This window comes from Antedon bifida, chromosome 7, assembly GCF_963402885.1.
Source record: "Antedon bifida chromosome 7, ecAntBifi1.1, whole genome shotgun sequence".
NCBI classification, from domain to species: domain Eukaryota; kingdom Metazoa; phylum Echinodermata; class Crinoidea; order Comatulida; family Antedonidae; genus Antedon; species Antedon bifida.
The window spans coordinates 2,008,421-2,035,333 of NC_136232.1; the positions used below are offsets into that span (position 1 = coordinate 2,008,421).

Consider the following 26,913-nt stretch of genomic DNA (forward strand, 5'->3'; position numbering starts at 1 on the left):
CTAGCATTCCAGACAGATATGCGGATGGTTAAACCCGAGGAAATTACTGTAGAACAAACAACAGAATTTTCTGGTCGATTTACGCGACGTCGAAGTAGAAGCGCCATCATGTCTGATGTCGCAAATATGAGGCGAAGGACTGTAATGGGTTATCGTCCGCCAAGCGCTCCGTCTAAGATGCAACCGTTTGCTGGGGTTTTAGGGCAGTCACAATTTGCATCAGCCGTACAAACGTCAAGCGATTGGAACAGGCAGTCGAGAGAAAAAATGAATGACCCATGGAAGGCGTATCGTCTTCCATCGTTAGTAGTTGACGAGTCACAATCACAGTCATTTTTTGTGCAATTAAACGATTTAGGACAAGAGAAAAAGAAAGTTCAAGAAAATGAAACTTTGCTCTTTTTGCGAAAAGTAGACCAAACACGCGAAAATGGAGAATTGAATAGGAGATTGAAATATTACTTTTCGAAAGGAGATCGTTCTGTTTCTCAAGACAATGAGAATGACATAATCGGAGAAGAAGAAGAAAAAATGATGTTTGAACGAATACGTGGACTTCGTAGTTGACCAATGAGAGGTTTAGCTGACGGTTTTTTAGTACTACAACACTAAAGTTTACCGTATCTTAGTAAAACCATCTAATAGTAATATTTTGTTTTAAATTATTATTTAAATATATATTTATGAGTTAGGCTACTCTGGTATCAAAGTCAGATAGAGTACTGTAGTATAATATTCTAGATAAACATAGTACGTTTATTACTTTAATAGTTTTTGCTACTTGACATAGTTGGAGAATTTTTTTTTCTTGATAACATTTTAATTTAAGCTGGTACAAGTTATTAACAGTTAATAAAACGCTTTGCCTTTTTATAATTATTACAGTATAAAATTGTTAATTTGTCTATAAATATTTTGTAAAGAGGTAGACTGGACATTGTAATAATTATTCTCTGATAAAACTTTGGCACAAATGGCGTGTCATGTGTATACTTTTGAGCTGAATATATTTTCAGGAATCAGAAAATGAGTATTCTTACAATACAGAAACTGGTTTGTTTAAAGCATTTCTAAAATGATAACACAGCCCCTTTAATGTTTGTTGGCTCTGGTGGGTTTTCAATATCAACTTTGCTACCAACAATTCGAAGTTCGCATTCAGCAGGTGGCGGCGTTCCTCCAGCACCAGCTGACACTGTAAGATGAAAAAAGAAATAACATTAAGAAAAACTGTCGAAAAATCCTTTAAAATCTAATTTAGCTTCTAAATTTCACTTACACTGCGCCTGACTGTAAGTTCTTTGCAAAATCCCTTGCATTGTTGATAATACCTTTTCACATGCAAGCTGAAAATAAATACAATATTATAAATAGCAAATCAAGAATAAAATAACTACTACTGATAAACATAATTTAAGTTAAGATTTACTTTTTTTTACTCCAATGGAATTTTCCACTGATTTTAGTTTATGAGTTTTCTTCTTTCATTTTGTATTTTATATAATTTCATTAAAAAATGTTTGATTGAAAGAAATTGAAAGGAATAAATGTTTATTTGATTTGAGGAAAATAAAAGAACTGTAAAACATATGTATTTATTCCATAAAAAAATAAAAGGGAAACAGATTGTAAAAAGAAAAATTGACTAACGAAGTTAAAGGTTTAAATCTGAATTATTACAAGGAAACTGAAAATAAGTTAATCAACTAAAATCAAAATAGCTGTAGGTCTATAAATTAATCAACCAATCAAAAGAGCTAGATGATATACACTTGTGAAGAAAGAGAAATAAGATCACGAATAGAATGGTTTGAAAAAATTCGGGGAAAAACAAACAAATATCTTCATCATTTTAAAATAAACAATGAAAAAAAAAACAATTTACAAAGAGAAAATATATAAAGAAGAATTATTATAGGTGCAATTAAGAAACAAACAAATAAATTATAATAAATATTTAATATAAGTCAGAGCATGTACTGTATGTAAAGTTAAACCAACCCGCAGATTGTCTGGATGTCTGTGTGTCCATACGAGTAGAAGAGCAGAGAAGACATCACCAGTTCCTTTAAATCTCATGTTTAACTTTGGATACTCAAATTTAAAACCAGTTTTCTTCCCGTCTGTAGGAAAAAGAACATTAAAATGTGTCTTTCTTTGTCAAGACAGTTTATCAAACCCCATTGCCATTCTTCACCACTCTCCGCTCTCCTTGGTGAAACCTCAACTGAAACAAATGTTTGTAATATAGTTTTTCACATTTATTTCTTAACACCCTATGAATTAATTAAGAAAAGGCGTGTTACCTTTGATCTGTGTGGCAATTAGTGTTAGTGTATCTTGCTTGTCTTCAGTTTCATAACTGGTGAGTACCACGGTCTTTACTCCTTTATCATGTAGAAATTGCATAGCTTTCAGTGCTTCTTCTTCATTGGTAATTTTTATTCCAGTTAAAAGTCTAAAGTCAACCAAACATATTATCTAGAAAGAGAACTAAAACGCCTAGGCTCATGTCAATTGTTTTTCATATAGATTTGCACCCACGACCTTGGGCATGGAAATCACAAACTACAGTTCCAACTATCATGCAAGTTACTTGTGGTTACATTATCAAAAAATATATATCAAGATATCTATCCAGACATAAGTGAAAGATGACAAATTTGGTGTAAATGGTAAATTATGTCTATTGGTTTTATAATTGTTAACATACGGTATTCAACAACGCTCGTTTGTAAATAGATTTTAAATCCCGAATGCTCCCTCTTGTCACTTTAAACTTACTCAGCCTCAAACTGGTTTGGTGTAACAATATCTGCCAGAGGGATAACTTCATCACGATAAATTGGTATCAGTTCTTCTAAAACATAGAAGATACCATGATCTCCTAAGAGTGGATCACACAGATATACCACTTTGGGGTTAGCCTCTTGTATATCTTTCACCAAACGTATAACCTCACAAAGGAAAGATACCGAATTTACACAGACTGTAATGTAATAAACTTTTATTATTATCCAGATCTATTTTGCTTAGACAATTTGATTCCATGATTTTACTAAAAGCAAGATTAATAATTCCTAAAGCAATCATCATCATCATTTTTAATTTTTAACCTCAATTATAATTCCTTAAAGCAATATGCCAGCTTATTAATGAAACAACTTGATAATTATTATACACATGCGCGCAAAACTTATCTGAAAAATTCTAACATTCTTAAACCAGGGCTTGAGTGATCTTCTTTGGGGATACATAATGTTTAGAGAGTATAATGAAGGATTTAGGCATGAGATCTTTTAAAAGAAATAAACAAGGCTCAGTATTTCTGAGGTTAGGATATTTCTTATAGGACATAAGAAGCTAAAACCTAGTTTATGTATGAGGCTATTCAACTACTGTAGGCTTCCTTACCAGTTAAAACGTGAGAATATCTATTTATGCCATTTTCCTTGATACCATCATATAGACATTTTAGATCGTCACCATTTAAAACCTGGCCGTTGCAAACTTTATAATGCTTTGGGTTGCATCGTTAAATTGAATTGATAATATCAACATCAAATCCAAGAAGCTGTTTGAATAATAAAAAAAATATAGGCCTACATTGTTCTCTAACCATATACAGTATCAGTCGTCTTATTCCTAGACTCCAGACAAGGCTATATTCTGATGAGTCTTACATTAAACGAATGCATTCCTTCGGTAGTAGGGAATTGGATTTATTACAGTTCTAACAGTGTCTTTTGAGGTACGTCATACATCATATGATGCGCACAATGAACGAATGGGCGACCACAATGGTAAAATCGCACCTGCACCATTTGTCTGCCTATTTTACCTAAATTAAATGTACTTATTTACCTGCATTGGAAACACGGCTGCCTTGTTTCCAATATATCCGGACACAACATGAATGTGTATTGACAAAACACGGGGTTGATGATGTAGGCCTGCTGACATTTCTTTTATTTAACTCGGCTAGAATCGATGACGTTTACGATCTGTATATAATCTGTATTAATTAAAAAATGAAAAAGGAGAAGGAATAATATGAATTACCCATTGTCAGACTCCAACCAACCGATTAACAAAACCATTCAATTGACCGTATAAAGACCAGTTTACACAGACGAGCGGTAACGGTAATATATATATATATATATACATATATGTTATCCGCGCTCAGTATAGATACCGATTCTACGTGGGACAAGCTACGCGGTTTTCTGCTTATCGTTACCGCTCGTCTGTGTAAATTTGCCTTTACACTCCAAAACAATAAACGCCTACCTCGAATAAATCTGTTCTTGTGTTTTGCTGATGAAAAATAAGTGGGTTAATATCAGTGCTGTTGCAAAGGTTTATATTTTGTAATAAACAATAGAAACTTTATACCCGGACCTACCCTTTAAAATACCAACTAAAATTATATTTAACGGTAATATAATTATAAGTGTTCATGTTGATATAAAGTTTGCGGTACACCACGTGTATTAGTTCTGAAAAGAACTGTTGAGTTTCTCGACGTTTCGATCAATATACTTTGATCGTCCTCAGGAGTGAGAATGCAGAAAGTCCAGGAAACTTGGAATATAAGTGGGAAGGGTGGGACTGGTGTGAAAGCCAGAAACAATGGCAAGTTCATTCATTCATAATAACATTTATTTCTTATCATTTCAAAGTAAACAAAATAACATTTTAAATATAAATAATTAAGAGGCAAAACCCAGAAAGTAATAACATTTGGAGGTTTCCCTCCAAAAAAACTTGTGACGGGTAGCCAGTTAAAAAGTTGTAATCATATTGGAGTTTAAACAAACAGAAACAAAACAAGAAACAAAACAAGACAACGACAAGTTAATAATAATAAAATACTATGGAAGCACAGAAAAACTAGAATAAACATGTTGTTTTATTATTATTAGTTATTTATGGAGTAGAATTTGTTTAAGTTTAAAAGAAAATTTATTTTTTGAAGGTGCCAATTTAATTTCGTCGGGGTTCACGACAGTGGGAGGGATTGAAACCCTTCCCACTTATATTCCAAGTTTCCTGGACTTTCTGCATTCTCACTCCTGAGGACGATCAAAGTATATTGATCGAAACGTCGAGAAACTCAACAGTTCTTTTCAGAACTAATACACGTGGTGTGCCGCAAACTTTATATCAACATTCGATTTCGCCATGCGAACCTTCAAACAATATATAAGTGTTCAGTTACCTATGTACATCTCCTTGTGTCTTTTAGTATTCGCAGTAAAGGGGATTGAAACATTATTAGCAAAAGTAAATATACATTTTAAATTGAAATTGTTTATGGCATGCTGATCTATGTTTATATATATTTATATCTGTATTTTATTGTTAACCGTTTTTGACTTTTTGTTTCAAACCTGTTAGTGGCGGTATTTATCGCTGTTGGTTTTGAATAAAATAAAAATAAATCGTTGTGATCCCAATACCAATAAAATTCAAATTACAATATTTCAATTCTTAAAAATATAGGCCTATTCTCCCAAAATATTTAATTTTTGGTTTTTTTTTTAATATGCCATTTTAATGTCACATAATACTTATTTACTTTGACAAAAAAATTAAATCGAAAAAAAAGTATTTACAGGCAAATTTAAAGTCTTTTTTTCTAAATGTAATCGTTTACTTTATGTTCGTCTTTTTCTACGAAAGTGAATATATTTAATTGCCTATTTAAAGTCTAATTTTATTAATCTTCAATTTCATATTTTTGGGGACAATACATCTTTATAGTAAACATAGCAAATACAAAATATTAACGACGGTATATGTGTTTTATATCTGGGAGTTTTATTCGTTTTTGGAATGATAAAGCAGTGCAAGTGAATTACGTAAATTACGTCAAATACCGTACATAGCACTACAGCAGTACATTAACGTAAATTACGTCAATTATATATAGAAACACCACATATTGTACTATAACCGTACTATACAGTACTGTAATAACAAAAATGTAAATGTGCAAAAATACTGGCCAATCAAATCGGGCAAGCAATGACGAAAATACGCTTAGATCGTCTGATTTCGAACTTAAAACAAAATTAACAGTAAATATTACCGTTAAATATATTTACTATGTGTGTCAATATCTCGTGTTGAAGCATAAGGTAAGCTACGCAAAACATTTATGAGCACCTCAGTATACAGTACGTTTATGAGGTACTTTGGTGTAAGCATTACATACAGTATAGTAGGCATCTTTAGTTTATGTATTTGTGCATTTATACAGAAGTATCTATACTACGATGAAACGCCATGTGTGCCAAAATATTTATCTTTTTGCCAATATAAAGTCGAAATACATTCTTGAACCTAGTAACATATTGTTTTTGTGAGAAATGTTTATTTTTGTTATGCTGGTTTCCTGGGATATTTTCCTCCAATAGTTCATTTATATGGTATATTATACCCGTTTCTGCTGCCACAATAAAACTGTATATAAAATATATCGTATATATACGGCATAGCAAGGCCCTTCTGCGACATTTACCCACTTGTGGGAAAATCCCGGGGTATTATTTTGCTCGAGAAGAGATGGAAACCAGCCTTCTCCCCTTCATTTTATTTTCTTCTCTACTATTAAAGCTAGATCCTTCATTATCTGTAATATACTTATTGCTATCTTAATTTATAACAGTTTTAATATGCCCTACAATTTAATACAGATCACAGTAAACCTTTGTATACATTCTATTCTATAGAAAATGTAACTGTGTTCTTAATTGATATTTAATACAAAATTGTAGTAATTCAATTATTATCCTAAACGAAATTAAAAGTAACTTTCCTATTATTAAAATGTCATCATAAACGACATGTCTAATCCATTATCAGTTCAAATTAGCATAAAAATAATTTATATTAAATATGAAAAATTGTCTTAGATTATGAAAGATCTTTATTCTACAAATTGAGACATCGTTCGCAGGATGCAAATTTAAATAAAAATAACACAAATAGGACAATTTATTTGCAGGATTTATCAAACTTAACATAAATGTCAAGGTATTAATTAGTAACACTTTATTTCATTTGTATATATAAATAGTTTGCAATGAGAGAGGACTAAAAAAAAGAACAATATGAATACTATATTTTGGAATGTTGTAGGATATGAACCAATGACCTTGGTAATGGAAGACAAGCACCACCAAGCAACAGCTCTCCAATTAAAAATAACCCGAACCTAATTAGTACACCTTTAACACCATCAATTGCAGTAATATAAATATTTTATATATTTTATCAGGAAAATAATATTCTTACAGTAGAGAGACTAGGGTAATATTTAAAGCTATATGGAAAAACATTATTGTCAAAAGGATAACGCAACCCCTTTAATGTTTGTTGGCTCTGGTGGCGTTTCAATATCAACTTTGCTATCGATAAGACGAAGCTCAGACTCAGCAGGCGAGGGAGTTCCTCCAGCGCCAGCTAACACTGTAAAATTAAAAAAAAGTTTAATTTTACCATTATATAATACAATTATTGTTTTTTTATCATTTGTATGTTGAAAACATTAAATAACATCTGAATTATATCTAAAGACCAGCTTCCGCTTGTCAAGATGATGTCATCATTGTAACTGATGTCATCATTGTATCTGATGACATCATAGACAACCTGTCTATAAAGGATGAATATAAAAGTAATGTAGTTTTTTTAAAAGTTTGAATATTTTTCAGCTTTCTTATAATCTAGTTTGACAGGGTTGACTGTTGTATATTTAAAAATTGCTTCAAAATTTCACTTACAATGGGCCTGCTTGTAAGTTCTTTGCAAAATCCCTTGCATTGTTGATAACACCTGTTCACACGCAAGCTGAATAAAAATACAAAATTATGAACATGTCACATTTGTAAATACTATATACAGTAAAACACCTCATTTAGGACACCTCCATTCAGTGGACAATCCTATTAAGGAACTTTCCCTAGAACGAGGGGAAATATATATTTAATACTACGGCCAATGTGCCCATATACATGAACATGATGATGTCATATTACTACCACATTTCGGTATATCACTACCATACAGTAATTGGGCGCATCAAACTTTTTTTTGTTAAACTAGTTTTGATAGTGTAGACCGAGCTTTAGATTTACCTTGTTTTATTATATTTTTCAAGTCAATATTAATATTATGTCCTGCTGATATAATGGATATCACAAAATATCCTGTAGGGCAAACAAATCCTTCTATATTTGACAACATAGTTTTATTTTATTTACTTAAGCTTAAGCTAAAAGGTTTTTTTTTTATTTATAAATTATGCATTATGCTTGATCAATGTATTACATCATTTTAATTATTTTTCAATCAAAAAAAAAGAGAGAAAACCATTCCACGAACCTGAAGATTGTCTGGATGTCTGTGTGTCCATACGAGTAGAAGAGCAGAGAAGACATCACCAGTTCCTGTAAATCTCATGTTTAACTTTGGATACTCAACTTTACAACCAGTCTTTTTCCCATCTGTAAGAAAAAACACAAGTCAAAATTAAATGGGCAACTAGTATGCATTAGGTAAAGCTCTGTCTACACTATCAAACTTCATGTGACAAAACAATGTGATGTGACAAAAAAATGTGATGTGCCCATATATGGACATGATGATGTCATATCACTAACATATTTGAGCATATCACTATCATATTTGGACACTTCACACTTTTTTTGTCAAATTAATTTGACAGTGCTCAAGTATTTAATCTTAACTGGTGACCCTTTAATAGGGGTTCTCCTGTATAGGGGTGTCTCAAAGGGCAGGTTATACTGCACTTACCTTTAATCTGTGTTCCAATTAGTGTTAGTGTATTTTCTTTCCCGGTTTCAATGCTACTAAGTACAACGGTCTTTACTCCTTTATCATGTAGAATTTGCATAGCTTTCAGTGCTTCTTCTTCATTGGTTATTTTTATTCCACTTAAAAGTCTAAAGTCAACCAAAAATATCACATGATTAGAATTAGAATTAGATGAATGGAGAAACACACACTATAAATCTCATGAAGATTTATAAGCAGCGGAGAAGCTATGGTAGTTTGAATGAGTCTGGATTCGAACCCATCACCCTGATGTACAGTACAAGCACACATGGTAACCATGACGTTCAAACCACTAGAAAACCAAGTTTGTGCTGATGGCATAGCATGGTTCGAGCCCCACCCAAGAAGTATTCTCAATTCATTACATATGGTAATAGGGCAAACTTCTGACCAATTACTCAACACCCTGACTCAAAGCTACTCCACAGTAGTTATTATAAACAGTTACAATCCAATAGAAATCATAATATAAACTGAACATTTCCCCTGTCACTTACTCAGCCTCAAACTGGTTTGGTGTAACTATATCAGCCAGAGGTAAAAGTTCATCACGATAAATTGGCATCAGTTCTTCTGGAACATAGAATCTACCATTATCGCCCATAACTGGATCGCACACATACACCATATTTGGGTTGGCCTGTTGTGCATCTTTCACCACTCGTATAACCTCACGAAGGAAAGACGTTGAGCCTACATAGCCTGTAAAGTAATATGTTATGTTATCCATAATACCCTTTGTCTTAATTAAATTAATGAGCCTATTCTCATTCCTTGTTATTTTTACATTGATGACCGAATAAATATTATTATTATTATAAATATTATTACTTTTTTAAAGTCAGATTTATTAATAATAAAATAATTATAAAACATAATTTAACTAGTACAAAGAATATGCACATTGTATTTTGTATGTGTTTATACGTATTTCAAATGTTTTATTTTATGTTCACATCCTTACCAGTTAAAACATGAGAATATCTATTTATGTCATTTTCCTTGATACCATCATATAGACATTTTAGTTCATCAGCATTTAAAACCTGCCCTTTGAAAACCTTATATTGTGTGTGGGTACATAGTTGTACTGAGTTGATAAAATCTACTTCATATCCAAGAACCTGTTTCAATGAAGAAAAAACAGTTTCAAATTTAAGTCATTTATTTATTTATAGGCCTAGGCCTAGGCTAGGCCTAGGCTAGAACTTCTTGAATTGAAAATGAGATAATCTAATTTTCACAAGTTTAGTTTAACAATAAACATTATTAAAAGAAAACAACGATGTTATTCATAATAATTATTAATCTCTAAGCTAGGCCTACCTTATCTATTTCTGTTCTATATATGTATAAAACGAAGTTAGGCTAAGCCTCCAAATCAAATCTATTCGCAAAGGGGGAGTGGCTCATTAACTCGTCTGGCGGGAGAATTTTAAATCCTTCCCCTGCTTGCACTCGAATGTTGGTGCTAGTCTAGCTAGGCCAGGCCTAGAGAGACCGAATATATATGCAATTCTCACCTGCATTGGGAAAACGGCTGCCTTATTTCCAACATATCCGGACACAACATGACTTTGAATTGACAAAACACGGCGATCATATATTGACATTTTGGTTTATTAAATATTTAGGAAAGACAAAGAAATCAAATAAAAACTTTAAAACAGAATTCTCTCACACATGCGACACCAAACCACCACCAGAGTTCAGAGGACCACCACCAGGCCATGCGCCAGAGGGCGATATTGATCAAAAGGTCAATAATAATAGTATTACGTAAATTTAGTCGGGGGTGGGAGAAATGGATTTTATCAATTAATTAAAAAACAAAATATCATATACCACTCAATTATATCATATAATGAAATGTCAATAACAAGTAGAGTAAAATGTATCTATAGATAAATATCTATAAATAAAAAATTATATTGACAAAGGAAAACACAGAACAAATACATATAAAATTGACGGATAAAGTAACATAAACATCTACGAAACTAAATAAGAGCCATAATAGTCCGTAGAAGAAGAAATTAAAAGATCAAATGGGGAGGAAATATAATTGGAATAGTAAATAGAACAATCTACAAAGAATTAAAAATATCGCATAGTAATTAGTATTACTACCCGATTTATCATTTATGTCATTGTCAGATGTGCGCTACTACCGTAATGTCTGAAACAAGACATTTTCTTACAAAAGCGCCACTCGACTTTTTGACGTAACCGTTTCAATTATTGTTCTTTCTTCATTAAATGATGCCTTTTTTAAATTGATATTCTACCGGTATTTAATAATTTAAGGAATAATGATTTATGTAAATTATTACAATCAGTATTAAACAGTTTGTGTAACGTAACATATTCTGAAATTCTCTGATTAATTGTAAAATTGGGCCTATATGGTATATATTAAATACATAAATGTTTTGAGGATGTATATTATTATGGTTGGATTCAGTTTCCTTCTGTAGTTGATACAGGTTTTTTTTGTAATTAATATTATTCAATCAATCAAATAATCACCTTTTATTTCAGAACAAAGTCCGTGGCCTACTGTACAGAACAAGAGTAACATATTCTGTGGTAGGGTCGCTCCCTAAGGTCGTGATTGACCGTACCCACATACCCACCGTACCCCAACATTCCAGTAAATTCAACAACATTTCTAATTTTCCAGCCTCCGACAACAAACGTACTCACTAATCAAACAATTCTTCATCTATACACACCATTTGCCAAACATGTTTTGACCATTATTCAGTGATAAATTTATGTTAATTATCCGGCCTACTTTGTTGACAGCCAAAACAAAAATAATGTTTATTGAACAGGTCTTACAGACTACTGTCTGCATACATCTCATAGACTCTCCCCCGAGACGTACTTTGGGGTTTGCGCATGTCCAGTCCGAGTTTACATAATTATTCTCATTTTTTCAGCCTTAGTAAACTAAAGCTTCCGCGTGATACAGTTTCCTAATGCTTCTGTCCTCTTGAATATAACTGCCTAAAGGCGCGGTGCGAAAAATGTTTTACAATGTTAAATTAAACCCGGAGTTACCCTTTAAAAGTTTTAATCGCTGGTTGTAATGAGTGGATGGCTTAAGCAACCAATCAAAATCATTGCTTTATGTCACGTGACTAAATGTCAGATTTTGAACCATGAAAAATATAGCGGATCCAGTGAAGTGTGCCAACTTATCATCGTCAAACAAACACAGAGTTAACGATAAATAACCGAAATATTTGTTTGAAATTTTACTGCTTAAAACTGGTAGAATACTGTAAGTTTTTGATGTGACATTTGTAGTAATTCAATCTATTAATATGTGTAGTTTTCATCAAATATAACTTAAGTTTTATTCTGTAATTAGTAGGCTAGTGTAGCCGCTAGGTCTGATGAAAATATTTTTTTTTTCTACCCGGCCTACTCTGAGCGCCAGGTAGACCTTGTAGTGTCGTATACTAAGAGGAGTAGTTTAGCCTAGAGTGAGGCCTAGAAGACGACTAAGAACAAAATAGCACAGAGGCGTAGGGCCCATGTTTATGGCCTATTGATTGTGATATTTCTGCTCATCACAGATTGATTGACTAGGACTATCAATTAATCAGCAAAATTTATTTGAACTTAAAGTTGATTTGTTTACACTTTTTTTTTGAATGGTAAAAAATTTCTTCTTGATTGAATTATGTCTAGCCTGGCCCCTGCCCTACCTAGGCCTAGTAGTAGGTAGGCTCTAGTGTGTTATGATGTAAAGCTAGACATTGATTGCTGTGTGGTAAAATATGGGGCCTAACAGTATAATACAGTATGTGTGTTTTGGACCCATACATGGCAAAACTCCAATTTAGACTCGTCTCCCGACCTAATTTTGTGGGCGTGCACCCGGTTTTCTAAATTTTTTCCCGGATTACAAAGATAACCAAATTTTTATGTGTTTTTTTTTTTTTTATGTTTTCTGCATTAAAATATAACAAAAAGACTTACACACAAGCAAAGTTACGATATTTAAGCCATTGTACGACCATCTACGTTCGTCATTTTAAAATGTTGTTCTCAATGGAAAGGGGGATTCCCCTCACATAATCACCACGCGATACCACTTGCGATGTCACACACTGTACTACTTTTCGCTCGATAACAGATAGAGGGTGCTGTTGACCTAAAAAAAAACACCACCTCCCGTTTTTTAAACTTCAGATGTTGGCATGTACTATATGTGGACCCTCTGCACGTTTTGAAATAGCACAAGGATTTTTTTTGAATTTGAAATTGTGCATGAAAATTCATAAATGAAAATTTGCCTATGAACAAAAAAGGTATTTCATGTCATGCATTATTGGTATGTATGATTTAAGCTCTGTTCTTTCCAAGATGTAGGTCAAGCACCACAGTGACACCACCCCCTTTCCTCCCCCTTCCTCACCCATCTTAGTTGTAATTTCTAGCCCAAATTCTCCCCTCCCCCCCTTCCTTTTCTCCTTGGATGTTATAAAAAAGGCCAAATATAGTGAGTATGACCACAGGTTCCTTCCATGTTTTTTTGTTACCAACGTCAAGAGAACTAAAATATTCTATTAATACTACTGCCATGAGTATTTTAATTTAGAAGTGTTGACGCTCCTTATGCTCCCATTAGGAATGTACACTGTTGAGCATTTTGTCTGAATGAAAACGCTGTTTTAATTACAATATTTGATGATTAGAGTGTGACATCGTAGCAATATGATTATTAGCATTGCTACTGCACAGCTTCATTGTGTTGTTGATGACTCATCAGTGCATGCGATTCTACATGAACTGCCAATTTAAACTGATTTATTTACAGGATAAGATTGTTGTGACTGTTGATCCAGACTATACATTGTATGTTGTACATTCTATACACTTTATACCTGCTAACTCTCACACATCATGCATGAGTCTCGTGCATGACGGCCGATTTGTTATGCCTCACGCATACGTGGCTATTTCTCACGCATTCATAAAAATATTCAGAAAAAAGATTATTTTGAGATTAAATTGCCTATTTTAGAGGGAAAATAGGCCTAGGAGGACTACACGTTATTTAATTAATTTGAGCATAATTAGCCTATATTTATTTGAATTTTATGGTTGTATTGATGTACTGTGTATGTATGTATGTACAGGAAAGCTGTAAATATAGAGGGCGTATTTCGCGATTATTTTGGGTTATAACAACATATAGGGTGCTATATACAATGTCTCGCGTATTGACCGCTGAAAAAGTTGGCAAGTGTACACTATGTTGTATACAGTATAATATACAAATTGTCATAGATTAAATTAGAATAAACTAAACTATGTGATATAATCTATGAAGATAGTGGTTATCTATAATAAATAAATAGATCTTGCATCTTGATTGAGATAATTGTAACTGCTTGGAACATGTTACAGTCAATAACTAAATAAAATACATTTGTTTGTTTAGCATGGTTAGTTGTTGCCATGTGCATGGTTTTGTGTATAACTATCCCATTGTTGTACATCGGCTTCCATTTGACGCACCAACGATCACATGGGGGTTTTTTTTCATATAATATAGAATTGGTTGCTAATGTTTCAATGAAAATCTTGATCATTTTCTATTTAAACTCTACCTGTATCAAGAATTTTGGAAAAAAGGCCAAGCACAAAATGTCTACATTATTTAGGAGATTCCAGAACTCTACTCTATGTTGCAACCATTCTCTTTATTTATTACAATTCAATTCATCATACACAATCATAAACATAATAGTACAAAAACAAACAAAAAGAATGGATGGGGGAAATTTTGAAAGAATAGCTTTTATACCTAGTAGAAACTCCCTGTTAGTGTTACAAAAAAATATATATAAATAGAATGAAAAAAGGCACAATTACTAGGAAAAAAATTTAACCACTGCTTCTGTGGTGGTCACATCCCTGCCATGTGCATGTTTTCATCATTATTGGTTTTCTATGGGTAATACCATGGGGGAAATATATATTTCCTCCATGGTAATACTAAGTAAATTGTATTATTAATGTTACAGAAACTGTTCATTTTGTGAAGGATGTTGGTTTTGGCACAATAAATTTCATTGATTAGTTGATGATTAAGTTATGACTGTACTGTACTTATCATACCAGTGTTGGTTTGTAATTAAATTCTGAATAAAGATTACACTGTACAGTAGTACTAGTACTCTAGTAGTGAATTAATTATCAAATTTTAAAGGATTATTAATTCATGTACACAGCTATGGTATGGTATAAACATTATACACAGAATAGTTAGAATGATTTATTATGTTTTACTTTTGTTTTACTTGTCGAGTCGTATACTATCTTCAGAAATAATGTTGTAGTCAGTAAGTGTACATGGTGTTGTTGACCTAACCAACCCACAATACTGTAATTATCTTATAATTGTAATTTTTTATTTTTTTTTTTTTAAATATTATATTTTTTACAAAATTATTCTTAATTATTTTGTTCACTGGTGTATAATAGACCCAATATCTTTATCTATTTTTTGTTGGGGCATTGGGGCCTTAATTTAAATTTTATAAAACATTGGGGTGGCTATTTCTAATTCTCACAGATTTCCTAATCTTTATCATTTCTTAATGAATTAATTTTTAGTAGGTCTATTACTGTATATTACAATCATACAGTTAACTCTCCCAATACTGGACACCCTTGGGCAGGCCTAATATGTCCATTTTTTTGGTCTGGTATTCAGAATGTGTTTTTAATGATAAAAATGAATTTGGAACATTTTGGACCTTTTAAGAAAAGTCTGGGGTTTGGAGAGTTTCTGGTTTTCAGTGAGTCTGGTATTGAGAGAGTTGAATGTATTTTTTTTAACAAGCAAGCCAAATTACGTAAACAAGACTGTTTGCTTCATTATGCTGTAAATTGTTTTGTACAACAGCTTTCACTGACAACTCTTGCGTGAAACTGCCTAGGACACAGTCGAGGCCCAGGGCAAGGTCATGTTCACTTCCATTGCCTTGATATCAATTGAAGTCAGTGTCAGCTAATTAATTAATGAGTTGCTTTACTAGTACTAATTACCTTAAAAAATAAAGGGTGTGGCCGTAATAATTGTGCCTCTTAAAAATTAATTTTAATAACTATTGGAATTTGAACAATTTTGAAGGTCGGTGATGATGTAAATTATGAAGTATTTATTGTCTTCAAATTATAAGCATCGATGATTGGTAAAAAAATAATAATTAAAAACCATGTTCATTTTAATTTTATATCATTTTATACCAATGTCTCTTGCTGTAAATAATTTGAATAACAATTACTGTGTGAAAAAAATGCGATAATATATATTTTATTGATATGAAGATATTGTGAGTATTATCCATATCTCTTTATACTATTGTGTCATGAATACTGACTAGACCTCTGTTGTTGAAATTTGTTTACATTTTAATGTCTTCAAAATGTGTTGTGTTTCATGAGTAGGTAGGTAGACATGTATTTGATATCATCATTCATATTTTACATTCAGATAGATGTAAACATGTAAATTTTTTTAAATCACATGTATTTTGTTTTGTAATCAATGTAGACATTTTTTTTTAAGATAAATGTCAAAGAATGAAGGTGTCCTTAGGCTTAACTCATTGTATTTGCAGTAATTTATTTTTACTGTTCTATGCATATGTAACTATTTTTATGAGCTCTGTATTTTAAGTATTTTAATGTGTCGTCAATACCAAAGGAAAGCCAATTTCCAAAATTGATTGTACGAATAAATCTATCTATCTATATCTATTTCTTCATACCGAAAATAGATTTTATAATTAGATATCTTCATACTGTATGATGACCTTATTTGGTCTTTTTAGTCAATTGATGTCATAATCATACAATTCAATGTTTTTTTGTCTTTTTCAGATAGTTATTTAATACTAATGAGCAAGCATCACTAAAAACATGGCAGATGAATCAGAATGGATTAAACTGCCACTTGATGACAGATGTATTCATAAAGTAAGTTTGATGTTTATTTAAATCATTTTTGAACACCTTTGTCATCAATATTAAATTTTTGGATTTTGTAATTATGTCGTCATCATTGACATCATAGTGTACTCTTTTGCATGACTGAGACTTTGTTGTCATTGATGTCACCCCAGTATCATTCTATCGTCATTGACTTCTACATGACTGAGTTATTATTATCATTGTCATCATCATCATTATAATTGTCATCATTACAATTGTCATCAGCATTGTCATCATTACAATTGTCATTATCATCTTTGTCATCATCATCATTATAATTGTCATCGTCATCCTTTATAATTGTCATCATTATTATCATTGTCATCATTACAATTGTCATTATCATCTTTGTCATCATTATTTTCATCATTATAATTGTCAGTCAGCATTACAAATTTGTCATCATCATTGTGATTACATTGTCATTGTTTTTCAAATTTATAATTTAATTTTTCTTAATCTTAGGTATGGAAGGCCAGGTTACATGGCTATACAGAAGCAATCAAGTACTTTGGCACATTGGACAGCAAGAGTCCAGAATTCAGCAAGTTCTTAGGCATCATCAAAAAGTTTGTTGTTGACACGAATGCTGTAGCCCAGGAGAAGGGCTTAGATGCTGTCTTGGCGTTCTTACCCAATGCAGCCTCAGCTCACAAGTAAGTAACTCTCATTATGCTCCAGATTCCCAGTGCTGTATCTCCACATATTATCTATCTCCAAAGTATCGTTTGTTGTATCATGTAATGTAGGTTAAGGATTAGGTTACTACTAGATACATGTGAAACACATGTGATGATACTTTGGAAATAGATACAGTACCGAGAATCAGCTGCATTATGAAAAGAATGTTCAAATTCTCTTAATATTATATCAAAAACACATTGTTTATTTAAAATGTTGTATATTTACAGTATATCTCAAACATTATATATTAATACTGTATTTGTAAATAAAAATCTCTTAAGAATTTCAATTGAATGAATAATATTAAAAGTAGAACCCTATTATGAGGACACGTGTGACCTTCAGGACCAAATAGAGGTGTCCCCTGAATAGGAGGTTGGCTGTAGTGTTAAAATAAATATTGAACTCTCCTTCATTTTACTGAAAAGTCTCCATTTCAAAATAATGTCCCAAATGAATGGTTCTACTCTCGCTTCATATTTTGAATGCAAAATAAATTTGATGTTAATTACCATTAACGACCACAGAGAAATGGATTATTTAAAATCTGAAATAAAATTACCTCCCGTTTCTATGTTCTACTTTTGTGTTGCAAACTGCTTGGCAGTTTGACAGGAAGACTAAACCTCTGCCTCATTAGTTGTACGAATTTAGAACGGGTCAATTAAGGCAGGTCGTGTGCATCTATGCTTGTGATTTCAAATTCCAACTTGCTATTGATGGTATACTTGTATAATAAAAGATTGAAACAATTTCAAATATGTATTATTTTGTTTAATTCATAATCTATAAAACTCATATTGTACTTATAAAATTATGTAAATTAAATAATAGATTAGCTTTATTAATTAAATATGTATTTAAAGAATATTTTGTTTTTAAAAGAGAAAAAAAAGGAGTGAGGGTAAATAAAACAAGCCTCCAGGATTAGCTCGCAGATGGCTACATTTTTACCTTTGAGCAAATACATTTTTTACTGCACTATGATTTTAAAATAAGCTTTAAATAATTTCATAAGAGTAAAGAAATGTAGTTTACTGCAGTAGAAAAATGTTGGTAAGGTCCTTAATTGATCATGTAGCAAATAAATTCAGTTTAAACATCCATACAGGAAATACAAAGCTTTTAAAAAAAAATCTACTGTACATTTTAACTATAGCCTTAAGTATTCTTTGAATCTATAGGCTGTAATGTTTAATGTTTTTTATTAGAAAAAGGTCAAATGTGAGCACACCTGATTAAATATTCGAAGATGTCACTAGAAATGTACCAGTTTACAGGTTGTTTACAGTATTAAATGTATACTTGTGTTTTATTAGTTAAAACACTGGTAAAAATGAAATACACTCACTAAAAGCCATTAATTCCTATTCATGAATAATTAATTAATTGGTAAAGTGCAAGCATAGCAGCAGGGATTTTCATACTTTTAATCTAAATAATACTGATCACACCTATGCTAGCTACTGGATAGGTATGGAGGGCCAAAGGAGGAAAAATGTAAGATGGTCTATACTTTAGATAATGATTTGTTTTGTGACAAGTAAAAAGATTACAAAGTATGTATGCAAGATATGTGTGTATTTTAAAACAATAAGTTTATATTATTGTCCATCTTTCCGTAGAACATGTGCCGAGGTGTCTTCAGGAGTGGTTTTAAAATGTCTGAATTCTTCAAGGACCAAAACCAAAGAAAAGGGAATAGAAATACTAATGGTTTGCATTGAATTAGAAAAACAGGAAGTCGTTGTTGTAAGTATTGTATAATTATCAATGTAATTTTGTATGCATCATGCATTCATTCTGTTTATATTAACAATACTTTTGTTTTTGGTTATAATTACCAACCTTTGCTTTTCATTGTATATATTAACAAAATGTTATTGTTTTAATATATATTTTAAATTTCATGAAATGAATCATAAAGTCACATTAAATCTGAATTATTCTTGTTGAAATTCATACACCGATTTTCATTTGGGTTGTGTTACCTTTAATAGAAACGCAATTATAATCAAAACAATTATACTAAATTTACTGTTTAGATAATATTTTTAAGTAAAGAAGCTAGAAGAACTAATTCTTTGTTTTGGTAACTGTACTATGCATACATTAATGTTACATGCAAATCTCTCATATTTAACAGTGTCTAACAGTAGGTATCCCAATGAAAGCGCACAGAGGGGTATCACTTTTGAAATATTAACAAAATTCGAATAAGTAGTATGACTTTGATGGTAAATAAATCTTATTCACTCTTAATTAATACTTACAAAATTTATATTGTTTGAAAGTACTTGTTTTAATCTATGTATAAGTGTGTTTACAATTAAAATTAATGAAGTAGTCGCCGAGAAAATGCGATTTTAAAACGGTTCTAAAATCCCGTCGAGCCGATTTCCGCGCGTTGAAAACCTCATCGGAAAATCCCCATCAGTTTTCAAAACACGATCGCACGATTACCATTGAAGCTAGCGGATTAATTTTTGTTGTATGTTATCAGGCTTTAAATGAGCTTTAATTTGATATGAAAATCGTCTTTTATAAATAGATTTTTAGTAACGAAAAGTCAATTTTTGTGACAAAAATCCAATTTTGAATCACCGTTTATGGAAAAATATTATGGATTTTGGTATTAAATTATAGCTAAATCTACATTGAAATCGATAAAACATAGATTACAAACGTATTGTGCATGGTAATTGTGCGAACTACATTTTAAAATGGTGCATGAGGCGTAAATCCCGTTCAGAATTTTAAAGATTCAACCATTATAATCCGGTGAATATTGTAGTGAGTAAAATATTGTACTGTGAAATACGCGCTAGTTTGTTGTGACGTTTTCCGTTTAATACATTATTGCACCCTATCAGCGAATGGTACGTTCCATATTTTGAACACGTTGTTTAGTTTTCCTCGCTCGAGTTCGGCCAGCTCGACGCGAGATGTGTGACAGCAGCGATGTCGGAGATTGACATGTCCTTTTCCGTTGTAGAATATCTGGTTTTACGCATTAATTTAACAACTTAAAATTGGTGTAATGTGCGGAAGATTTATTATGCAAGTATACAATGCAAATGCGTTAGGTTTAAATGTACCGAAGGAATTTATTAAGCTAATTTACCAACGTTACATTTGACTCTGTATACGGCGGCCGAAAGTCATTAACTGCGACCGAAATACTTTTACGGGAGCGACTGCTGATCGCGAGTAAGCCGTTACTTGGCCTAAACTTTAGCTCCGTATTTCAATTTAATAACGTACTTACGGTTAGAAATACGAAAAGAAAACCATTTTTATAATGTTATATATACTATTCATGTAAACAATTAATTGTTTTAATTAACATTGATTATTTTAAATGAGTTTATTTTGACCCATTGTGTGTTTGCCTATTAAAGAGAGCATCTTATCTTAGCCCGGCTTGGATTTGGTGTCATAATCATACGGCCCTAAAATTTTGTTTTACGTATTCAAAAGTTATATATAATTTAGTATTTATGATTGAAATTATGAATATAAAGTATATTAAAATAATATAATAATCATACTTACCTAAAATTAGTGTGAAAGAAAGGAAACAGTACACACAGTTTTTAACATACTTTTTCATTTTTTTTTTATAATTTTAAATTTCACCATTAAAAAAATATTTTTTTTTTCATATTACACATATCAAATATATTTATTAATGAAATATACACTACATTCTAACAAGTACAAAAAAAAATTAAATGAATTAGTACAGTAGTTCAAAAGTTACAGATCATTAAAAAATTGCAGTTTTTTCATTTTTTAGGGAATTCCAGCAAAAATGGGCGCAAAATGCTTTCGGACCAACTTTGCGGACCAATAATTTTAAAAATGGGTTTCGTTGAGACTCCAAAAAAAATAGAGTTGTACAACTCTGTGATATCTATAGGTTTAAAAAAAATCAAAACTTTTAACTGATTATTGTAAAAGTTATAACCTTTTAAAAATGCTTCCAATTTTAACTGCAAAAAACACCATTTTTAGGCAAAAAATCGAGTATTTTTTTACCACTTTAAATAACCATAACTTCAGAACGGGTAATCGGATTTCAATCATTTAAATTGCAAAATGCTAATTACATTAAGTTCTTTGTGGTTAACTGAAAGAAAAAGTAAACAAATTAATTTAAATTTTTTCATTGGGATACCTACTAACAGCACAGAAAACATGTTACACTAACTGTACATTATCTGTAGTAAATCTAGAAAATAGATGCATACAATTATGTGTATGTAAAGCAATCCCACCAGTGCAGATTAAAGGGCCAAGCCATCAGAATATTATATTTTCAAATTATTTGATTGGTGTTTGAGAGTTGCTGCTTTACCTTTAAAATATTATGACATGTTAAACTATAATCTGATGTTAAACCATAATCTGTTTAACATTTATGTTAAATTGAGTTTAAAGCCGCAATCTCAGTGGACTTTTCCCTAGTCAAATTAAGTTTAGTTTTATTTACTATCAGTACAGTAACTTGTGCAGATGATATATAGTAGTGATAAGGGATATCGGACTATTACATAATGAGAGGTATTGTTTGAAACCAGTCTATGCCATATTGCTTGTAGCCTTAGGCGTCAAAGCTGTTGGTCCAACTGTATAATGCACCAAGCATGCATTATCAAGAACTATGTACACTTTATAAAAGTGTAGGGGATCTTCTCACGGTATGCTGTTCATCAGTCCTCTTGAGAAAAAAATAGAAAAACTGAAGAGAGCACCCAGTATCAAGACTTTAAGAAAGCTAGACATGTTGTGGTAGTGGTTTTCTGAGAGAATAATAAATAATTAATTTAATGTTAATTAAATAATTAAACTTTTGATCACAACACAAAAAAAGAAGAAACTATTTACCTCCGATATTTTTGTCTAACAGATGTAGACTTCTTTGGCGGAATGACCCATTCTCCGCGGTGGAGAATTGACCCTAGCCAATGACATCAGAACTGGGTCATAAACATTTGGTAGTTTGAAATGGCCCCCATCCTTGCCATCCAATGCCCTATTATATATTGCTTCTTTTACCCCCTGTTCGAACCAGCATGGATCTCTGTCGAAGATTGTTCTGATCAAAGGTTTAACTATTTAATTGTGAATACATGCCAAAACAGATGAGTCTTCACACTAATTATTAATGTTTATTTGATGTCTTTTACCAACTTACAGGAAGAAGTTATGAAAGGTCTTACAAACAAACAGCCTAAAATTGTTGCAGCGTGCGTACTAGTGTTGCGTACTGCCATTGGTAACTTTGGTTCCAAGATAATCTCACTGAAACCAATCGTGAAGTCTTTACCAAAGCTGTTTGAACACAGTGATAAGAATGTGCGGGAGGAGGCTAAACTACTTGCTGTTGAGATTTACCGATGGATTGGAGCCGTGTTTAAGCCTAGCCTACAAAGCATCAAACCTGTGCAGGTGAAAATGAGTTGTTTGTCAGGCTTTTATCAAATGGAAATATTCTTCCCATTCAACAAATAAAAGACAGTTTTAATAATTTGTTCTCTTAATATTTAATAATAATATGCCAATCTTATATAGCGGTTAATGCACAAAGCCTCTAAGCGTTTAACATTATTACCCCGGTAATGCTATGAATCAAACACATCTGGAAACATACTCCCATAATGTTGCAGCCAGTAATCAGTGCAGTTGTGTTTTGACCTATACCAGGTACCCATTTATACACCTGGGTGGAGGGAGGCAAACGTAAGTGCTGTAAAGTGTCAAGTGTCTCAAGATCAGCACACACCTTTATTTATTTTATTTTGGGGTTTTTTTTGAAAGATGAAAGAACTAGAAGAAGAATTTGAAAAAATACCAAATAAAGCGCCTAAACAAATACGCTTCTTGAAATCGCAGCAAGCAGAAAAAGAGAAATTTGAAGAAGCAGCTGGAGACGATGGAGGTAAACAACATTAATTGACTAAAGCTCTGTCCTCACTATCAAACTAATTTGACAAAAAATGTGCCAAAAAAAAATCTTTTTTCTTTTCTTTAGGCAATGTGGCCAAGGATTACCAATAGTGAATTAATCACTGTCCTATCAGATAGGTGGTAATCCCCCTGATATGGTAGTGATATGACATCACCATGTCCATGGGCACATCACATAATGTTTGATAGTGTAGACAGAGCTTTAGACATTCATTCAATTTAAGGCAAATTAGACACATTACAATATATGTGTTATGTAGAAAAATGTTCAGCGCGATCCCATGGAAATCGGTCATCAGACTGTGATGTTTGTTCATACTAGGGGAAATTACACATTTATGTTAAGTGCACAATGTATATCTAAAGCTCTGTCTACACTATCAAACTAGTTCGGCAAAAAAAGTTTTATGTGCCCAAATATGCTAGTGATATGCTTAAATATGGTTGTGATATGACATCATCATGGCCATATTTGTCACATAAAGTTTGTATTTATACATCCTTTAGTGTTTATTCACACTACACCATGCTTTATACATCCTCATGGAGCATATCTTCGTCGACTGGAGCATTGGAAAATTTGTCTATGAAACTGAAAAAATATCTTGTTCATAGCAGTTTTTAAAACAACTATCTACATCAATTTTTTAACCTCGAAAGTCTTGATAAAATGATATTTTGAATTTGATAGAATCTGAAGAGGAGGAAGAAGAAGCTAGACCTGAAGTGGATCCTTTTGAACTGCTTCCTGCTGTTGATGTTCTGTCCAAGTTACCAAAAGACTTCTTTGAAAGCATAGTAAGTGTCTAATACATAAATGTAGTTGATGCATTCCTAGATTATAACATACTGGTGCAACAATAGAGGCTCTTGTTTCCCATCCCCAGGTTTTTCCGATGTCTTGGTCAATTTATTCGGTTTATTGGGCTTTTTCCTGGTTTATTTTCATCAACTTTTTCATTTTTACACTTGTGCTAAACAGCGCATAGATACTATTTGTATTTTACGCTATATAAATTTAAAACCATTAAAAAGTTTGTAGCATTTAATAATGTTAAATGCGGTTTTTTAAACGCTGCTTTTATTTGTTTTTACAGGAAGCTAAAAAATGGCAAACCAGAAAAGAGGTCCTTGACAATTTGTTGCCATTAGCAACAAGCCCTAAAATAGAGCCAGGTGATTTTGCGGAACTTGTGCGAGTTTTGAAAAAAGTAAGGAATAAATAAATGTGGTGTTCTGTGGCAGTAATTATAGCTGGACCTCTGGTGTTATGAAGACTGAAATCCTAATCACAAATATTTGGAAGAAAAACTTTATGAAAATAATATGCTATTTTTATTTTCAGGTGCTTAGTAAAGACTCTAATGTAATGATTGTAACCGTTGCAGCTAAATGCCTTTGCGGCCTGGCAATTGGACTTCGTAAGAAATTCAACCCATTTGCTGTTGCGGTAAGCCTTTCTGATACTGTTATAAAAAGTCATATCAATTTTTTGATAGATCGTGTACAAAATCATTGATTTTTAAGTTAATTTGGTCCTTGTCCCTTTTGCTTTTAGTTATATTACCATCAAGATGGTTAAATCAAATCGCGAAAATGAAAGGTTGCGAAATAGTTGGAAATGTAAAATCTCGAAAATTTAGGGCCACGAACATTTTGGGCTTTACAATATGTGTCTAGTAGTAACAATATGAACAAAATTTACTTACATTTTCAAGAGATGAATAATTTATTGTGTATCTATATTTAGTGTGTTGGTGCAATATTAGAAAAATTTAAGGAGAAGAAACTCATGGTAGTAGCTGCATTGAGAGATGCTATAGATGCCATATTTTTAACCGTAAGTAATATTTTTTTAACGTCTCAAAATGTTTTTTAAAAAAACAATAGTTTGAGTGGAGTGGAGTTGTGGCTTGATGATTATGATTCTTGGCTAATAATCGAAGGGTCCTGAGTTCATATGTAATTTTTCTAATGATAAGGACAATTTACAACTCCACTCCCAATGACTTTGTTTATGTAGAGCATCTTATGTGTATATGTTTTTCTTGTGAATAGGATTGCCACCTTTCAGAACGATAGTGAATGAATGGTTATCCTTGGCAATTTTTCTAAATTTAAAAAAAACTAAAATTGTGTTTTGGTTCAGATTGTAATTTTAAAATTTCAGATTATATTTTAAATTGTAAACAGCTTAAAAAAACATTTTTCTTTAACAGACTACTTTGCAAAGCATAATTGAAGACGTCCTAGCAGCTCTGGACAGCAAAAACCCATCTGTAAGGTCTGAGACAGCCTCATTCCTTGCACGTGCTATAAGGCATTGCACTCAAGCCACTTTGCCTAAGAGTGTTCTCAAGCCCCTCTCTGTAGCACTTGTCAAGGTAGGTACAATTTATCACATGGTATAAAAATGTTCTTGTGTAATTGTCATACCTGTTTTCTACCCAGTGCCTGTGTGATGTTTATCACATTTGCCGTAATGTAAAAGACCCTGTTACGTGTTGAGGAGTTAGTCTGTGGAGAATGATTATTGTAGACCCTGGCCATCTTTTTATAGTTTATATTAGTGTTAAAGTGTGAATAAAGCTCTGTCTATAGTATCAAACTAGTTTGACAAAAAAAGTGTGATGTGCCCAAATATGGTAGTGATATACCCAACTATGGTAGTGATGACATCATCATGTCCATATATGGGCAAATCATATTTTGTCACATAGTTTGATAGTGTAGACAGTGCTTGAGAATGAGCCAATGGTAATTATGTCCCTTCATCTTTATTAGTTCCAATGCCGCCAGTCAAGTATAATAATGTAAAGTGTAGGCAATATACTACTTCTCTTTAGTCAGTATACTTATGTTTTTTGGTTTTTTCTTAAGAAAATTGGTGATACATCACCAGAGGTACGTGATGCTGTCGCCCTCTCTCTTGGAACCGCTATGAAGGTTGTTAGCGAGAAACATCTGATGCCGTTTATTTCTGATCTAGACAAGATAAAGCAGGATAAAGTATGTTTATTGAAACCAGCTATAAATATATATAGTTTAACATTCACTTTAAAATTGTATAAGTATTGTACTCATTTTTCATTTTGTAGATAAAAGAATGTTGTGACAATGTTGAGCTCGCTACAGGAGGTGGCAAAAAGAAAAAAGAGAAACCGGCAGCAAAAGAACCAGCCAAGCCAGCTGCTGCTGCAGCACCAACAAAGTCTGCCGGACCTTCTAAAGCTAAAGCAGCTAAGGTATTGCAATACTAAATAGTTGTATAGTACCCATTGCAGAGGTCTCAACTAAAATGAAATATTGAGAGGCTTTATAAAAGCCGATCAAACACCTAGATTGGTTCCTCAACAGGTTTATGAC

The 26,913-nt window shown here is 32.2% G+C and overlaps 3 protein-coding genes across 8 annotated transcripts in view; 1 reads left to right on the top strand and 2 right to left on the bottom strand.

The window, feature by feature from the left end:
* Nucleotides 1–783: 783 nt before the first annotated feature.
* LOC144848338 (pyridoxal kinase-like) lies at nt 784–3,963 on the bottom strand. The gene is made up of 7 exons (XM_078705057.1): nt 3,865–3,963; nt 3,415–3,520; nt 2,785–2,989; nt 2,307–2,458; nt 2,002–2,123; nt 1,280–1,346; nt 784–1,195 (listed from the first exon to the last, which is right to left on the bottom strand). The coding sequence occupies exons 1-7, from the start codon at nt 3,961–3,963 to the stop codon at nt 1,071–1,073; spliced, it is 876 nt and encodes a 291-aa protein (XP_078561183.1). The 3' UTR covers nt 784–1,070.
* Nucleotides 3,964–7,039: 3,076 nt separating this feature from the next.
* On the bottom strand, nt 7,040–10,570 carry LOC144849252 (pyridoxal kinase-like). The gene is made up of 7 exons (XM_078706325.1): nt 10,392–10,570; nt 9,833–9,992; nt 9,366–9,570; nt 8,827–8,975; nt 8,395–8,516; nt 7,794–7,860; nt 7,040–7,479 (listed from the first exon to the last, which is right to left on the bottom strand). The coding sequence occupies exons 1-7, from the start codon at nt 10,479–10,481 to the stop codon at nt 7,355–7,357; spliced, it is 918 nt and encodes a 305-aa protein (XP_078562451.1). The 5' UTR covers nt 10,482–10,570; the 3' UTR covers nt 7,040–7,354.
* A 1,476-nt stretch (nt 10,571–12,046) lies between these two features.
* Nucleotides 12,047–26,913, top strand: part of LOC144848870 (cytoskeleton-associated protein 5-like) — a 41,734-nt gene continuing 26,867 nt past the window's right edge. For 5 of the 6 annotated variants that reach the window (XM_078705812.1, XM_078705814.1, XM_078705815.1 and 2 more), the window contains exons 1-13: nt 12,047–12,157; nt 16,780–16,875; nt 17,356–17,546; nt 19,200–19,326; nt 22,777–23,028; nt 23,398–23,518; nt 24,239–24,345; nt 24,645–24,758; nt 24,893–24,997; nt 25,298–25,387; nt 25,767–25,931; nt 26,428–26,556; nt 26,646–26,792. In XM_078705812.1, the coding sequence (XP_078561938.1) occupies nt 16,819–16,875; nt 17,356–17,546; nt 19,200–19,326; nt 22,777–23,028; nt 23,398–23,518; nt 24,239–24,345; nt 24,645–24,758; nt 24,893–24,997; nt 25,298–25,387; nt 25,767–25,931; nt 26,428–26,556; nt 26,646–26,792 (1,605 nt within the window). In that variant the 5' untranslated portion in view covers nt 12,047–12,157; nt 16,780–16,818. The remainder of the gene's footprint in view (nt 12,158–16,779; nt 16,876–17,355; nt 17,547–19,199; nt 19,327–22,776; nt 23,029–23,397; nt 23,519–24,238; nt 24,346–24,644; nt 24,759–24,892; nt 24,998–25,297; nt 25,388–25,766; nt 25,932–26,427; nt 26,557–26,645; nt 26,793–26,913) is intronic. The other variant, XM_078705816.1, reaches the window with a different exon arrangement.

Bases quoted from the DNA above. Each gene is read 5' to 3' on its own strand.
- LOC144849252 (XM_078706325.1), bottom strand. From the start codon at position 10,481: ATGTCAATATATGATCGCCGTGTTTTGTCAATTCAAAGTCATGTTGTG. The intron at 9,571-9,832 runs GTAAGGATGTGA...ATTACTTTACAG, and splicing joins ATATTCTCATGTTTTAACTG to GCTATGTAGGCTCAACGTCT. The intron at 7,480-7,793 runs GTAAGTGAAATT...TTAATTTTACAG, and splicing joins AACTTACAAGCAGGCCCATT to TGTTAGCTGGCGCTGGAGGA.
- LOC144848338 (XM_078705057.1), bottom strand. From the start codon at position 3,963: ATGTCAGCAGGCCTACATCATCAACCCCGTGTTTTGTCAATACACATT. The intron at 3,521-3,864 runs GTAAATAAGTAC...TGCAACCCAAAG, and splicing joins CAGCCGTGTTTCCAATGCAG to CATTATAAAGTTTGCAACGG. The intron at 2,990-3,414 runs GTAAGGAAGCCT...ATTACATTACAG, and splicing joins ATATTCTCACGTTTTAACTG to TCTGTGTAAATTCGGTATCT.